The 16734-nt window shown below is 36.1% G+C and overlaps 1 protein-coding gene across 2 annotated transcripts in view; it reads left to right on the top strand.

The window, feature by feature from the left end:
• Window positions 1-16734, top strand: part of LAMA4 (laminin subunit alpha 4) — a 136548-nt gene that overhangs the window by 81832 nt on the left and 37982 nt on the right. For both annotated transcript variants that reach the window (XM_045843474.1, XM_045843473.1), the window contains exons 13-18: window positions 2438-2586; window positions 6376-6517; window positions 7361-7457; window positions 11915-12031; window positions 13602-13781; window positions 16469-16608. In XM_045843474.1, the coding sequence (XP_045699430.1) occupies window positions 2438-2586; window positions 6376-6517; window positions 7361-7457; window positions 11915-12031; window positions 13602-13781; window positions 16469-16608 (825 nt within the window). The remainder of the gene's footprint in view (window positions 1-2437; window positions 2587-6375; window positions 6518-7360; window positions 7458-11914; window positions 12032-13601; window positions 13782-16468; window positions 16609-16734) is intronic.

The following is a 16734-nucleotide window of genomic DNA, read 5'->3' as shown; positions in this document are numbered from 1 at the left end:
ATTCTCAGCCTTGCACTGTGAACCTTTCCTCCTTATTTAAAGATCCCGTCCTGGGTCCTCCAATACCACACTCAACCTGGCTCCTCTCCCACCTCATCGGTCATTTCTTCCCAGCCTCCTTTGCTGGCTTCACCGCTGCACACCCTCTCGGTGGTAAATATTTCAGGCTCTGCAGGCCAAATGTCCTTCCTTATTCTTTTCTTGGTTTTTGTTTATTTTCATTTTTTTACAATTTTTTTAAAATGTAAAAACTATTTGGGCTTTGGGCCATACAAGGCATTGGGCCAGGTTGACCCCTGCTCTGGACAATAAATGGCCCACTACTCAGTCCTGGGCCTTTCTGTCTATTCACACTCTCCTGCTCATTAATCCCATTGAACCCCGTGACTTTATAAAATAATTATGTGCATTATTCCATGATTTATACCTCTGACTCCGATACCTTCACCGAATTCCAAACTCTTGTATGCAAATGCTTACTTGATGTTTTCAAGTAAGAACTCTGCATGGTTTGTAGCAAAACTACAATTTCATCTACTACTTTGATATATAACAGGCATATCAAATGTAAATAGTCTGAATAAAATCTGCTTTGGTTTTCTAGTCTTCCCCACCTCCGTACATAGCACAACTCATCAGCTCAAATCAAAATTCTGGAGTCATTCTTGATTTCTGCTTTCTTTTCACTCCCATTTCAACAAGACCTGTTGGCCCTACCTCCAGGATAAATGCTTACCCTTTTCTCTGCTGCTACTCCTCAGTCTAAGTCTCTTCATTTCCAGTGTGATCTGCCTCCTACTGATCCGTTTGCCTCCACTCCTGCCCCTCAAGACTCATCCTCTGCAGTAGCAGAACAGTTCTTTAAGTACATAATCAGATCACGTTATTTCTCCTACATAAAACCTCCAGGGACACTTAAAGTAGGAAACACCTCATTTTACCATGGCCCAGGAGACCCCAAGTGACCTAGCTCTGGCCCCCGCTTCTGACGTCCTGCCCCACTGTCTCCCTCACCCACTACACTCCAGACTGTCACACCCCAGCTCCTCTCTATTTTTCTAACACACCATATTTTTTTCCTACTTCAGGACATTTTTACCCGCTGTCCCAAAATTTTCCAATGGCTAGTGTTCTTGTGACCATTCAATCTAAGTGGGCCTCTTACTTCTGATCACTCTCCAACACCTCTCACCTGTTGTATCTTATTCAATAGGCTTTTACTTCCTGAACTTAGCTTGCTCACTTATTTTATCACTTGTTTACTATCTGTATGTTCCCAGCAGATTGTAAATTCCTTGAGAGCAGAGACTGTGTTGCAACTAGACATTCAATCTCCTAAAAGAGTGCCTGGCACATAGTAGGCACAAAATAAATATTCTGTGAATGAGTCAATGAGTAAAGGTAGAATGTCCATGGCATTTTTTCTGTTTATACAATTAAAAATATGTTTTTAAGTATTGATCCCCAGGTGACCAACCAAAATGCTAGAGGTTTAATACTGCCTCCATAAAAAGAAACCCTCTGTGCCAAGAAGTATATTACATTCTGGGAATGCAAAATACATTAAACATAGTTTCTGTCTCCCAAGATTGTGTAATCTGGTGAGTGCAATATTCAAATGAAAGGATTACTGTAATGAAGTATGTAGATTTAAAACCTATGTGACCACACTGAACTCACCCTGGAGAAGCTAGGGATAGCTTCATAAGGGAAGTGATATTTGAGATGAATGTGGAAGGATGCATAGAACTTTTCCAGATGGATGATACAGAAAACAAGGGAACAGTATTCTGCAGACAGAGAAAATAGTATGTGCAAAGACACAGGGGCCTATGTAGTATGGTGAAGAACGGTGAGAAATGAAATTGGTGTGAGAGAAGGGGGTCAGTTGATGAGACATGCTAAGGGGTGCTAAGGAATTGAGTTCATACCTGCAAAGCAAGAGCTGATTTTGAGAAGGGAAATAACACAATCAGATTAGCCCAATAGAAGGATCAGCATTCCTGCAGGATGGCAGAGAATGAATTCGAAGACTTCAAAGACTGGGCTCAGAGAAAGGAGTTAGATTTCTTGGGAAGAAAAGGACTGAGTCAGACCCTGAGGAACACCGGCTTTTAAGTTCTCCTTCCTGACCAGAGAAATAGGAGACTGACTGGGAGAAAGCAGCGACACAGATGCTAGCTTAGTTTAGTTTTCAGGTCAGAGATGGCAGAGCATGTCTGAATGCTAGGAAGAAATGTATAGAGAACAAGGAATTGAAGATGCAAGGGAAATAGATAAATATTGATATCTACTTATAGAATTGTAGGCTTATGTTGACCTGGCCTGAAATTGACTGAACTGTATAATGGGGAATGATAGAGATTACCTTTTGATGCTCCCTGGGGAATATGTTTTTAAGTTTTTCTAAATTAAATTCATTTTTAAAAATATTTAGAATGCATCGGGGATTTATGCTGAAATAGATGGAGCCAGAGATGAACTACAGGGAAAGCTGTTCAACCTAAGTAATCTCAGTCATGATTTAGTCCAAGAAGCTGTTGACCACGCACACAACCTTCAACAAGAGGCTGATGAACTGAGCAGGTAATATCCTGGTTTTAGAAATGCAGATATCTATATGGGCTGATTAACTTATTTTTATTCAATTCCATATGCCAGGGTTACTGGGATATAATGTTAGCAGGTTGGTTTAAAGATTGGATTTGTTCATTTATTGATGGCTAGTCTGAGAACCAATAATTTTTTTATTATAATTGCTTTGGGGAGGCAGTTTTTCAATTTAAAAAAATCTGTCAGATCATAGACCTGTGTTTGGGGTGAAGGAGGTTCTGTTTTACAGTTATTAATAGAATGGCCTAATGCATTCACTTAGGGTAATAATTGTTGCAAAAAATATATCAAATAAATCAGATCCCTTTACAAGGTCTAAGTCTATCATTACCGTATTTATTTCATAGGCATTATTAGTTTTCTACACTTAAGTGTCTTAAGTAAAGCTGGTTGGAAGTTGGCAATACAACTGACTTCAGGTGAACACTCTCAGCACACCGCAGTTCCCAACAGGATCTGTTCGATCTCGACACCTATTAAGAGAAAAATCAATGGACAATTTCCCTCATAGCATTTAGGACAGAGTGGTGCATCCCTTGAGCAGTCAATTAATGTTAATTGAAATGTGCTGAAAAATTGGCATTGAATTCATGATCCTGAAATAATAGATAAATAATGAGATAATTATAGAGAAAGGACTGCAAATCTGGCAATTAGGAGCAAGAATCAGTAAAGGTCATGAACAAAATAAGAACCAACAGCAACTTCTGTTCAAAACTTAAATCATCTTTTTATTCCTGATTGTCAAAAATTTCAGATATCTTTCCAAGTCTCCTGAGAATTGAGAGAGAGAGAGGGAGAGAAGTCACATAAAGTCTAGGTGTATGAGATGGCACTATATCCAGCTCTGTGTCATGCTCCCAGAAAATGTGCTTTTGATGAAGACAATAAAATGGGACTTGGATGAAATACTGCTTAGATAATATGCTATATTGGCAGAATATTATTTTTGAGACCCAGTTTGTGATAATCTTCAACATTCCTTTGTTATTGTAACAACCAGCCTACTGATTGTAGGCCACACACACATCTCTCAATGCCGCTCTGCAGCAAGCAGTGTTCTAGCACGGCTCTAAGTTACAGCATGCTTTCCATGAAACGTGTTCAGGAATATCAATCACCCTGAGGTCCCTTTTGTGTTTAGGATATTTCTGACTAAAAATATGCAGGGCAATATCCAAATGTATAGGCATATTTCCTTTCAAATGTGTATTTTACATACCCAATGATTTGCCTGCTGTGCTTCAAAAATAGATAAAGATAATTCATCAAGAAGCTTCCATTTCAAAAGCATGTTTCAATGTGTATATTTATAAAGTACCTGTTTTGTGCCTATTTATAAAAGCAAATAATGAAGGCTTTGTTTCAAGCTCCTTGGTACATCTTCTTACCACTCTAGCTCGAAAAATTTTAAAATATTAATAAATAGTTGTTGCATTTTATTTATTTTATCCCTTTGTTTTAAAACTTCCTTGGTTTTTACTTTCTAAGCCATTTCTGAGAACAAGGGGTTGCAGGGAGGAAGAAGCAGAAAATCAGAATTATCTCTGCAGAGCAGCGCTGCCCTGTGATGTTCATGCGCCCTAGGTACTTTTGGCTCTGTGGGCTTCTTCCCTCATAAAAAGTTAAAAATTATATATCATGACTGCAATAATATAAAAACAAAACAGTATGGAATTTCCTCAGAAAACTAAAGATGGGACTGCCTTTTGACCTGGCAATTCCACTGCTGGAATTATACCCTAAGAATCCTGAAACACCAATTTAAAAGAACCTATGCACCCCAATGTTCATAGCAGCACAATTTACAATAGCCAAGTGTTGGAAGCAACCTAAGTGCCCATCAGTAAATGAGTGGATCAAAAAACTGTGGTACTTTTACACAATGGAATACTACTCGGCAGAAAGAAAGAAGAAACTCCTACCCTTCACAACACCATGGATGGAACTGGAGAGCATTATGCTAAGTGAAATAAGCTAGGTGGTGAAAGACAAGTACCAAATGATCTCACATGTAAGTGGAACCTAATCATCAAACAAACAAGCAAGCAAAATATAACCAGAGACATTGAAATAAAGAACAAACTGACAGTGACCAGAAGGGAGGAAGGAGGGGACAAGTGGGGGTGGGGGGAAGGATCATCAAGGAACATGTATATATAAAGGACACATGGACAAAGCCAAAGGGGGGTAGGATCGAGGGTGGGAGGTAGGGATGGGTGGGGTGAAAATGGAGGCAATTATACTTGAACAACATTAAAAAACATAAAAATAAATTAAAAATAAAAACAAATGTTATCATTATACTCATTTTTTCTTCTGCTAAAAAAATTAAGATGAAAACATTTCTGTGGGCCCCTACTATGCCCTGTGGATAAGTCAGCCCTACAGCAGAAGAGCCAGAATACTAATGACCTTGAACAATGAAAGAGGAGGAAATTGCCAAGGATACACAGAGGAAGTCGGTCAGAGCCTTAGAGAGCATACAAGAAGTGAAACTGGATGCAGGAGACTGAGAAACCATTCACTGAGCTCAGCAGGTCAGGGCATTTGAAGCGATGAACCAATGTGGGATCTGATATCTCAATACTGATCACAGAGAATCTTCTGGAAGTTACTGCTGAATTAAGGGATATTACTTGCCAATGTTTGAAACAGAAAAAAATGTGAATCTAGTAGATTTAAAACTGACTAAAATTGAGACAAATAACTGAGCATGAGCCACAGAAGAGGGGGTGGCATTTATGTTATAAAGGAAAAAGAAGTATTTGTCAATAAAATGAATTATTGACTAGTTTGAAATTACAATTCAGGAAATACCTTGCTATAAAAATAAATCCTGATGTTTACCAAATGCCAGGCATGGCTCTAATCATTTCACATGTTTTACCCCTGTTGTATGAGTTCTCTGAGACAGATACTGTTATCAGCCCCTCTGTGAGTGTCCAGTGCATTACGGGTACTCAATATATATTAGATAAACATTACAGAAGCCAGAAAGGGACAAAAGCAGAGAACACGGTGTATAGGGCAGAGGTCAGGGAGGGTATGAATACAGCTGTGTGCTTCAAGGAGGCAGCTGGGCCTCAAGAGTGAGACCAGCCTTATCAATGTGTGCCTTGGGCAAGCAGTGTACCCTCTCTCAGAGCCTTACTTGCTTCTGTAAAAAGGTCATGGATATGTTAAGAGCACATATATGCTCCGTGCATGTTATTCTCTTTCTTAAGGAAAAATATGATCTGTAATATAAGGGAAATAGGAACATATTAGAAAGGAAAAAAATAAGGTTGAATCAACAGTGAAACCAGCTGATACCTAACACTGTGCTGAGGTTGTACACTGCCTCTGAGACCCTTGGTTTCTTCTATGGAGAGGGAAATAGCAATGGTGAACCGGGTAAGTTGTAGATGGAGATGATTGTGGGTCCATTCCTCTGCCTGACCGCCACCACACATAAACTCTGGTTTGAAGAAGTTGAAGAGGTGTACAGAGTTGTTTTTAAATTATTTCCTTTTCTTGTGGCTACTGCCAGGCAGGCAGCCACCATGGAGCCAAAACAGTGGTTTTGGAGTCACCAGAGGCAGAGGAATGCAGAGAAGATGTGCCCCTAGGAAAGGAGCTTGTGAAAACCTTCTCAAGCCAGGCGACTGTGAATAACAGGAAGTGCCTGGGGTCCTGGCAGTGTCCAGTCAAGCCCCACAAATGGCCCTGTTTCCCAAGGAGATAAAATAGAAAAGTAATGACAAGTTTGTTCATTAACAGGAATTTACACAGTTCAGATATGAACGGGCTGGTTCAGAAGGCTTTGGATGCTTCAAATGTCTATGAAAATATTGCCAATTATGTTAGTGAAGCCAACGATACAGCAGAATTGGCTTTGAACATCACTGACCAAATTTATGATGTGAGTGTTCCTTTATTTTAAAGTTAATTTATATAATGCCTTTTCCCAGCTATGACCTTTCTGTTTCCTAATGTCATCTGTTGAGCTTCCAATGTAACAAAATGGCAGAAAGCAGAACTAAAAAATCATTTTATTTATGTTATGAATGTTTCAATAGTGCAAGTTCTTCAAGATGTATCCTACTCCAGACAGCAAATGCCACTTTCTTGTACAGTGTTTTTTTAAGCCATGGTCCTGAATAAAACATATTTAAGACTAGTTCCTGGTGATAGAGAATATGCTTATGCATATATTCAGATTTTTTCTTTTGTTTTTTCAATTTATTTCCCAATTACAGTTGACATACAATATTATATTAGTTTTGGTGTACAACATAGTAATTAGACATTTATATACCTTACAAAGTGATCAACCCTATAAGTCTAATACCCACCTGGCACCATACATGGTTATTAGGATGTTATTGATTAAATCCCTATATTCCCTTTACATTTCCAGGACTATTTTTATAACTGGCAATTTGTACTTCTTAATCCCTTTCATCTTCTGATTTTTTCAACTCATAAGTTGTTTATTGATGGCTTCTACATGGCAAGCACTCTTATGGGACCTCAGCCAGGGACTATTCCTGGTTCACTGAGCTTTCCTCAAAAAACATTTATCTTGAAAATGCCAAGGACATTATTGTCTCATGTTCACATTTTACCTTACTTTTGAGCTATGAAATTGAACCTGTATGAATTTTGCTTTGTGTTTAGCAAATAAACTGCATCATTTAAATCCTAAAATCACGAATAGCTCTTCTGCGATCATTCTTACTTTCTCCACTCAATTCCTTTGTAGGCTGTGAGTGGGATTGATACACAAATCATTTACCATAAAGATGAGAGCGAGAACCTCCTTAATCAAGCCAGACAACTGCAAATGAAGGCAGATTCCAGTAAGTATCTTCACTTTCCCAGCTTCCTTCAGATTTATAGCTGCTTCCTCCTTTCATACAATACTCTTGCATGTAGACAGATTTCAAAATTCTATGATTAAAGAATAAATGATATTTCAACTGAATTAGACATGAATAGTTCCTGCTCAGAGTCAAGGCATAATAAAGCACAGATTAGATATTTTAAAATAAATTGTGAGTTTTTAAAAAATCCTTTCATATAGTTAAACATGTGATAGATATTATTTTATGTTTTTAAATCTTCACCTGAGGATACATATTTATTCATTCTAGAGAGAGAGGAAGGGGAAGAGAGAGGGAAAGAGAGAAAAACATTGATGGGAGGCAGAAATATTGATCCATTGCCCAGCGATCAAACCTGCTGTGCTTTAATGTACAGGATGACACTCCAACCAACTGAACCACCCAGGCAGGGCCATGTGGTAGATGTTCTTGCTAATCAATTAGACTGATTAATACAAACTTACCATAAATACTAATTTTTACAGAAATAATGCCATAAAATATACATAACACTCAAACTATATTGCATATAATTCACACTTTCTTGGACAGTTCAGGAGTTTCCTTAAAATTTTACCCGTGATGACCCATTCAAGTCATCACTGTGAGTTGGGACGGTAAGGTACCTCAAAGCTGTTCTGTTATTTATACTTTCTTATAGTTTGTGTTCAAGTTTACTGTAGTTAGGACAAGCCTAATGACCAGAGAGAAAGAAGCACTTTCAAAGGCTGGTGTTTGTATCTGCTAAAGCAAGTACCTCCAAGTGTGAGAGGAGAGGAAGAAAAAGAGGGAATAACTTTAGTCAATTTTGTATCTTGCAAGTTACTCTTAAAAACAATTGAATCGATTAAGAATTTCATTGAACATTATTCATCTCTGAGGTAATGAACTCATTTCTAAGGATATTCGAGCATTGACTAATGAGACTGAAATCCATTATCTAGCTAACTTCCAGCTACCACCTAAAAACAAAGGCCAAGTTTGAAACTGAAAACTTCATGGAATTTTATCAAAGCAATTAATCTCAAGCCTAATTGTGCTTTTATTTTTTACAAAGAAATACATAGAAAATAAATGCACTTGTTTTTCATATGAAGAATATTAACTATTTAATTACCATAAAGCAACTATTAATTTATGTTTCTGGGTAAAGAAAGGCAATAAAAATGCTATTAAGTTTCTCAGTTCTAATTAATTATATAAGTCCAGTCTTGAACATACTCTTTAGAAATGAATTAGAGTATGAGCAGTGAAGAATTTGATTCGTAGTACAATATTTTAAAATAAATGTTGCCATATGTATGTATTGCTTTTGTTTCATGTGGTGTGAAAACCAGAATATGCAGATCTTCATGATTCAATGACTTAAATAGTTTATTCTCTTTTGTAATTTGCAAGGTATTTTCTCAGCCCTGTCATTATTGACCTCATAAAGCAATTTTTCCACTTTGGGAATATCTCTTCAAAGTTCCGTATTTTGTATACAGATAAATCTCTCTGCATTGGTCTCTTTGAATGTATTATAGATTTGGTCACCTACTTCATGATTTTGTTTGGTTAAATCCCTTCATTTATTTATTTGTAAAAGGGACACCGAAGGACAATTAAAACTGTGTGGTTAAGAACTTGTCTCCCTTTAAACAATACACATTTGTGATATAAATCCAAATTTTCAAACTGAACCATATTCATCTACTGAGTTACAATGTAATTTCAGATTACTATTAATTTATATCCCAATGACGTTCAATGATCAATCATCTTTATTTTCCAGCTTTCCTTTTCTTCATTGTCTATAGAAAATAGCAATCTATAATAAACTCAGGAAGCAGCTATTTAAAGGAATTGTCTATTGAATCCATTTGTAAAATTTGAAAAAACATTTATGTAAATCATGAGTTCCAAATAGGACATACTATTTATGAAACATTTCTTCTTATAAACATCCAGCCCAAAATAGATTTTTGTTCTCTTATTTTTATCAAGAGCTCCAAATATAGAGTTAAATATATTCTTTCTCAGTATATCAGCCAGTGTTTTTTGCAGTCACAGGATCCAAAAAGAAGAGCTAAAAAGATTTTTTGTACCACAATATTCAAAAAATAAAGCTAAAAGAGGGAGAGTGTAATACAACTAAAAAAATATGTTTAAGTCCCTCATTGAATTCTGGGAAATTCTTGGGCACTACCCAGAGGAAATAAGAAAGAAGTGCTGTTACTTTGGTTACATTGTACTTGATGACAGAATCAACTAAGCACCACCCATTGTATACCCATTATACACGTGGGAGGAAAAGATAACTGAACAAAAACCAAGCACACCAGACTATACAATAGAAAAGAATAAGTACCCCATGGGAGAGTATAAGTTTATTTATAATCCCATTGGAAAGAAAGAGTATAATGGGAAATGAAAAAAATATTTTTCTGTTCATTGAGAAGCATAAATTCCTTGATGATTTGTAAATTAAAGAAAGCATGAACCCAACATTTTGGAGAAGTTGATTTTTCAGTTCAGATGACAAGTTTTATTCCATCTTAACTTGTCTGGATTTGGTCCAAGATAACCCAATTTAAGGACTATGTTACAAGCACGCTTTCAAGAATCATTTTTTAAGAAAAAGACTATCAAAAAAGATACAAGGACAAATAGAAAACCCGATGGAGAGTATATACATGCATAAGGTATAATAAATTTAATCAGTAATTAAACCCTTCCCAAGGGTTAATTACAAGGAAATCTCAAGTCTCTGATGGCTTCATCAATGAATCTTCCAAACTTTTTAAGAAATAACACCACTCATATATAAAATCTTCCAAAAATAGAAAAAGAGGAAATGCTCTCTAACTTACTCTATGAGGTGAACAAAACTTAGGTACCAAAGTTGGACAAGGATATTATAAAAAAGGAAAATTATAAACTAAATTCTCTCATAAAAAGATATAAAAATCCAGATATAGAAATCAAGATATCAATAAATCAAATCTAACATACATAAAAATGATAATATGTGATCAACTTAAGTTTATTCCAGCCTTCAGTTAGTTTAAATTTAACACTTAGAACATCAATTGTAATTCACCACTCTTATAGAATATAGAAAAAAATTTATACAATCATCTCACTATGTGCAGGAAAATTATTTAACAAAACTCAACACTTATTCATGCTTTAAAAAAACCTCATGGCAAAACAGACATAGAGTTAAGCTTTTATAATTTAATAAAGAATAATGAAAATAATATTCAGCAAATTAATACTAAAATATTGAAAACTTTCCCACCAAGAATGAAAGCAAGACAAGGAAGCCCCACATTACCAGTTTAGTTCTATGTATACCAATTAAAAATTAACTTTTTAAAATAACACCATTTGCAATAGCATAAAATACCTAGCAATAAAGCTGATGAAAGATGCTAAGATCTCTACATGGAAAATTCTAATACACTACTGAAAGAAATTATAAAATTTCTAAATAAATGGAGATCAAAACCAGAATTTAGACCTAAAGAACAGTGATTAAAACTGTATTAATTAAGACAAAATCTCAAATTTGTAAAAATGGCAATTTTGAAAAAATTATCTATACATTCAATATAATACCAATTAAAGTACCAGCACTATATGCAGAAAAATTCTAGAATTTCTATGGACATGGGGAGGGGCAAGAATAGCCAACACAATCTTGAAAAATAGAAACAAAGAGGAAGACTTAAACTACTAGGTATAGCTCGGTAAGACTTATAACTCTACAGAAATTAAAATGGATACAAAAAATAAAAAAAATTATAGTAGGGTATTATTTTTTAATACAATTTCAAAACAGATACAACTAACACACAGATATAAAATTCGGAATAGTGGTCATCTTTGGGTAACCACAGAAGGCCCAGTAAACTACAGGGGTGCTAATAATATCTTATTTTCTTGACCTGGATTCTGGGTACATTTTGTGTTTGGTTTGTGAAAATTCATCAAGGTGTGCATTTATAATGTGTGGTCTTTTCAAGATGTATGTTGTGGATCAATTAAAATTTTATTGAAACAATTCAGAAAAAAAGAATTATTCTTACATAACCAGTCATCGCCATAAATATAGATGGGTCTTTTCAGCTCTTAATCAACTGTGCTGCTAGGTCTTATTAGTCACAACAGTGCTATATTTTTCAGTCAGAGAAATTAGCCAGTATCTCTATATCTTTTATGAGTCACTTTATGGCATCTGAAATTACTCTCAAGCAGCTACCCAGTTTCCTGTACTCCCATACCTCTTAGTTGAAATGCCACTCTCCAGAATTGGTGTTCTATGATCATGCCATATTCAGAACATTGCAGATGACCCCATGGTACAAATCAGAATTTTTTTGTTGAAATGGATATCTTTTCCTGGCATCCTGGCCCTACTGGAACTTCTTTCAACTTCTTCTCTACAGGCAATGTTGAGGCTGTGGCTGACACCAGCAGGCGTGTGGGTGGAGCTCTAGCAAGAAAGAGTGCCCTTAAAAACAGATTAAATGATGCCATTAAGCAACTGCAAGCCACAGAAAGAGGTAAGGATCAGACATAATGGACAGAACTTAAGCCTCACCTGTTTGTTCACTGGTATTAAGATTCACCTTTGAGGAAGGAGTAGGTGATTCCTTGCTTATAGACTGTTTTATAAATAAATATTATTTTCTGATGACAAAAGAAACTATGTTCATATCACACACACACATTCCAAAAAATAAATTCTGAAAAATAATGATAAAAGCTGTAACCACACCATGTAGGGGTGACCATTAAATTTGAATTTTCCTCCAGTTGTTTGTACATGTGTGTGTTTTTTCATAGAATCATACTGTTTATATGTACTGTTCAGTAATCTATTTTGTCAACATCCTTCTTTATTAATAAATATTCCCTAATATGGTTATTGGGTTTCTCTGGCCCCAACTGTAAACAGCTGGCCTCTGTTACATGCCATGTCATTCTTATAGTGCAAGCAAGGAGACCAGCGAGCCAAATGGAGAAACAAGAGTGCTCACTCATGTTGCCTAATCTGAGACTACACTGGTATTTTAGAAAGACCTGATTGGAAGCAGATGTGCCTTCCCCAGCATGGTGGGAGTTAAAACATGACCACTAGATGTGGACACTTTACTACACAAAGCAAGTCCAGCTACACCAAAGCCCAAGACAGGATAGTGTCATCCATTGAGAATCCCTGTCATCAGCACCATCAGAGCCACCACATGCTAGGCACTGGGCTGTGTTTTTCATAGATTATCTCACATGGGAAAGTATCACCATTAGCTTTAGGCTGATGTGAATCTTGAGGCTTGTCAAGGTCAGGGAACTTGCTCCAAAAGGCGCAGTCCCAGAAAGGAGCAGACCCAGGAGTTAACACTATTTCCCCATTTAAAAGAAAAAATGGAGCTACAACCCACCTGACTGATTTTTAATTCTTTTTTTTTTTACAGAAATAATGCATGAGCATTATAGAAAGATTAGAAAATATAGACTAGGAGAAAGAATAAGAGAAGAAAGATATTTTATTTTCTCATTACCTAGGAAAAATATTTTGTTGTAAACATTTTTATATTATATATATATATATAGACTTCCAATAAAAATTGAATTCATTATATACGCTCTTTTGAAACTTGCTTTTCTTATTCAAAAATACTTTTCCTTACCAGTTTACTCAGGACTAGAGCATCATTTTTATAGCAAAAATTGTTCCACCTAGAAGAAAGTGACATTTACAATAAATTTCAGACACAAACATTGTATGAGTTAATTCTCACATGCATTTTCTGTGGCTTTCTTACCAGATCTCTAATCTAAAGAAATAATAATTACTCTTTTTTTTAAACTTACTTCTAATTGGCAAATATTTTAAGTGAGCTACATAATTTTAATGAGACTTTCAAGTCTTTTAAACTTACTTATTGATATTACTTACAATATTCTTGTGCACCTAACTTATACCATAATTAACATATATTTAAAGATCTTAGTTTGGCTTAAAAGCTCTAAGTTTAACATCTGTTTTACCCATTGATTAAAGGGCTGTTAATGTTCCCAAGAAACGTCCTGCTTCTCTGCATAGTGACTGTCTTTGTGTTCTGTGTGAAGGTGACACTCAGCAGCGCCTGGGTCAGTCCAAGCTGATCACCGGGGAAGCAAACAGGACCACAGTGGAAGTCCAGCAGGCTACCGCCCCGATGGCTCACAATCTAACCAACTGGTCACAGAATCTTCAAACTTTTGACTCTACTGCTTACAACACTGCAGTGGACTCTGCCAGAGATGCAGGTATCCCTTAGAAACACCTCAATTTGCATCCAGTTGAGGAATTGGCCATTGAATTCAGCACATAGTTTGTTAAGAAGCAATTTTCTTTATTTGAGTTTCAGATTGGAATACTGTAGAAGTTAACTTAGAAAAGGAGAAAAAGTTTTTTAAAGAGATTTATTTACTTATTTATTTATTTTAGAGAGAGGGGAAAGGAAGGAGAAGATGAGAGACAGAAACATCATTGTGAAAGAGAAACATTGACCAATTGCCTCTTGCACCCACCCCAACTGGGGACCAAACCTCAACCCAGGCACATGCTCTGACCAGGAATCAGACCTGAGACCTTTTGGTTTGCGGGACTATGCCCAACCAACTGAGCCACTCTGGCCAAGGCAGGGAAAAAAACTTTTTCTCTGTTCATCTATCAATGTGTGTGTGTGTACACAAGAAATATATATATATTTCACATAAACACTAAATAGATTGGTTAAAAGTCATAATTATTTTCTATGTGAAATATGGTACTATTTGTTTTTATGTATGTGAGCCTGACCTCCTCAGGAAGGTCAATCACATGTTAGGGTAAATAATCTTCACAATCTTGCTTTCAGGAAAAGAAATTCACTAAGCAGTAACATTGCTTTATGCTTATTCCAAAAAAAGCAGGTTGTAACCAACAAGTACTGAATATGACCAAACATCACTGAAGATTCTCACCAAGGACAGTTTGTCGGCCAACTGGAACACAAATTTATAGCAATGAAAATTAAATATTTGGATGCCTACCTAATTTATTTAGTTTCACAAAGATGTTTAAATCACATCTTGGGAAATTTTCTTTTTTCCATTCTCACATTTCTATTGCCTTTAATATCAATGTCTTTGTCATGACTAGAACTTTCTGTTCTCAAACATGGTTTCATGTTTGTGTTTTTTTATTTTAACTTTATGTTTTAAATTACAGTTAGCATACAATATTCAATTTAGGTGTACAACATAGTTCATCTGTGATTTTGCAGATCATATTACCTTTACTTCCATCTGAATTAAGAAATAACTTTATTAATCCATATATGATCACTAGAAATTTGATCCAAAGTTGCAAATATCCATTACCATAACTTCTATTGTTCATTTTTTAAGTATATAGTCATGAATTCTTTCATGTCCCCACTCACTTCATTGCTTTTAAAACTTGGTCTTTAAAGAGTTGCCTACATTACATTCAACATTAACATTTATAAAAACATCATCTCAGAAATATTTACTAAATCTGTGTTGAATTTCCCTCTCTTTTTTCAGTTCTGTTTGTGCTTTCAGTGAGCATTCAGAACTAGCACTAATTGAAACAGTTTCAATTACTCTGTTTTCCTCAAATAGCATTTTGTGATTCAAAACAAGTGAAAGAGCATACCATAATGTAAGATACTTTATAAAGAATCTCATATAAGGTGGCTTTCTTTCTCTGAGAGAAGTAAGGGCAGGGGAACCTCTTCATATATATTTCCATAATCAAAATTTAATATAATACTTTAAATATACTTTATTACCTCTATTTTTAAAATATCATTATATTATAAAATGCCTATTATGACCAGTGATCCAAACAACAAATATTTATCTCTGCATTAATTAATACAATAAACTGATAGTTGCTATTATTTTATTTAATCCCATTCTCTGTGCTGGAGAAGCATCTTGTTTCCTAAGTACAAAACAGAGGTATTTCCTTGGTCCTTACGGATGTAGTCTCCTCAATCTGAGTTTAGTTTGGTTTCAGTAAGAGGCTTGCTCTTGTCCAGCTTCTAACACTCAGTGACTGTGGCTCTGCCCTTGTGTAGGAGAATACCCACAAGATACTAATTTTGAGTCCACTGTTTCTCAAACACTAGTGTGCATCAGAATCATCTGTGCCCCACTCCCAGAGTTCCTGATTCAGTAGATTTGGGGTGGGACCAAACAATTTGCATTTCCAGCAAGTTCCCTGGTGAAACTGACACCATTAGTCTGGGAACCACACGTCTAGAACCACTGCTCCAGTTCATGAGACTTTGGACAAAGGTGTGCCATTCTCCATGTTTGGGGTTTCTTTCAACAAGCTGTATCCTTATGGTTTATGCCCTTTTCTCTGTGTATCTTATACATCAAAAACAAAACATAACCTAAAAAGTCAGTATGATCTGCTTGTACCATCACCTTTGTTGGGCCCATAGCCCATAACAGCCCACACTCCCCTTGGCACAACTACCACTATTCTGGGTGCTCCCTTATCTCCTCCGTCCACCTCTGCCCCTGCCAGGCCCATTGCAGCAGCAGTGTGAGGTGTGAGTGTGTGTCCTGGAACACAGCCTTTCCCCCTCCTTGTGCCCAGCATTTTTAAACTGTTATATCAGTTATATTGGAAATGCAAACGGAACCTATGCTATGTAGTGAAAAGAACATCTGCATATTTGTTGTGGATCCTGCTTTTCAGATATTTACTCTATAAGTCAGCTTGTTCTGCATACATTTATAAATTGATATGTGCTATAAATATCACAGACTAGGAATCAATTATGCCTGGAGTTTAACTATTAATTTTACAGAATTAAAAATAATTTCTTAATAGTTCTACCAGAGGTAACATGTTTGTCTCTTCACCTGATTCCTGAAAGCTAGTTAATAATGAAATATTTACTCACATGATTAATTTTTATTAACTGCAGTAAGAAATCTGACAGAGGTTGTCCCTCAGCTCCTGGATCAGCTTCGTACAGTTGAGCAGAAGCGACCTGCAAGCAACGTTTCCACCAGCATCCAGAAGATCCGAGAGCTCATTGCTCAGACCAGAAGTGTTGCCAGCAAGGTAACCCATGAAAGGAGTCATCATCATCAGTCACTCAGTGACAATGAGAACAGGAAGAGCAGCTTCCAGAGACTTGTGTACTGTATTATCCAGCTCTGTACTTCTCAGCTCTCTCTGTTCATCAGA

The sequence above is a fragment of the Phyllostomus hastatus genome, unplaced genomic scaffold, assembly GCF_019186645.2.
Source record: "Phyllostomus hastatus isolate PE091 unplaced genomic scaffold, TTU_PhHast_1.1 phas_contig_40, whole genome shotgun sequence".
In the NCBI taxonomy this organism is placed as follows: domain Eukaryota; kingdom Metazoa; phylum Chordata; class Mammalia; order Chiroptera; family Phyllostomidae; genus Phyllostomus; species Phyllostomus hastatus.
Note: the sequence above shows the minus strand (reverse complement) of the source record. Positions and strands in the feature narration are given on the sequence as shown.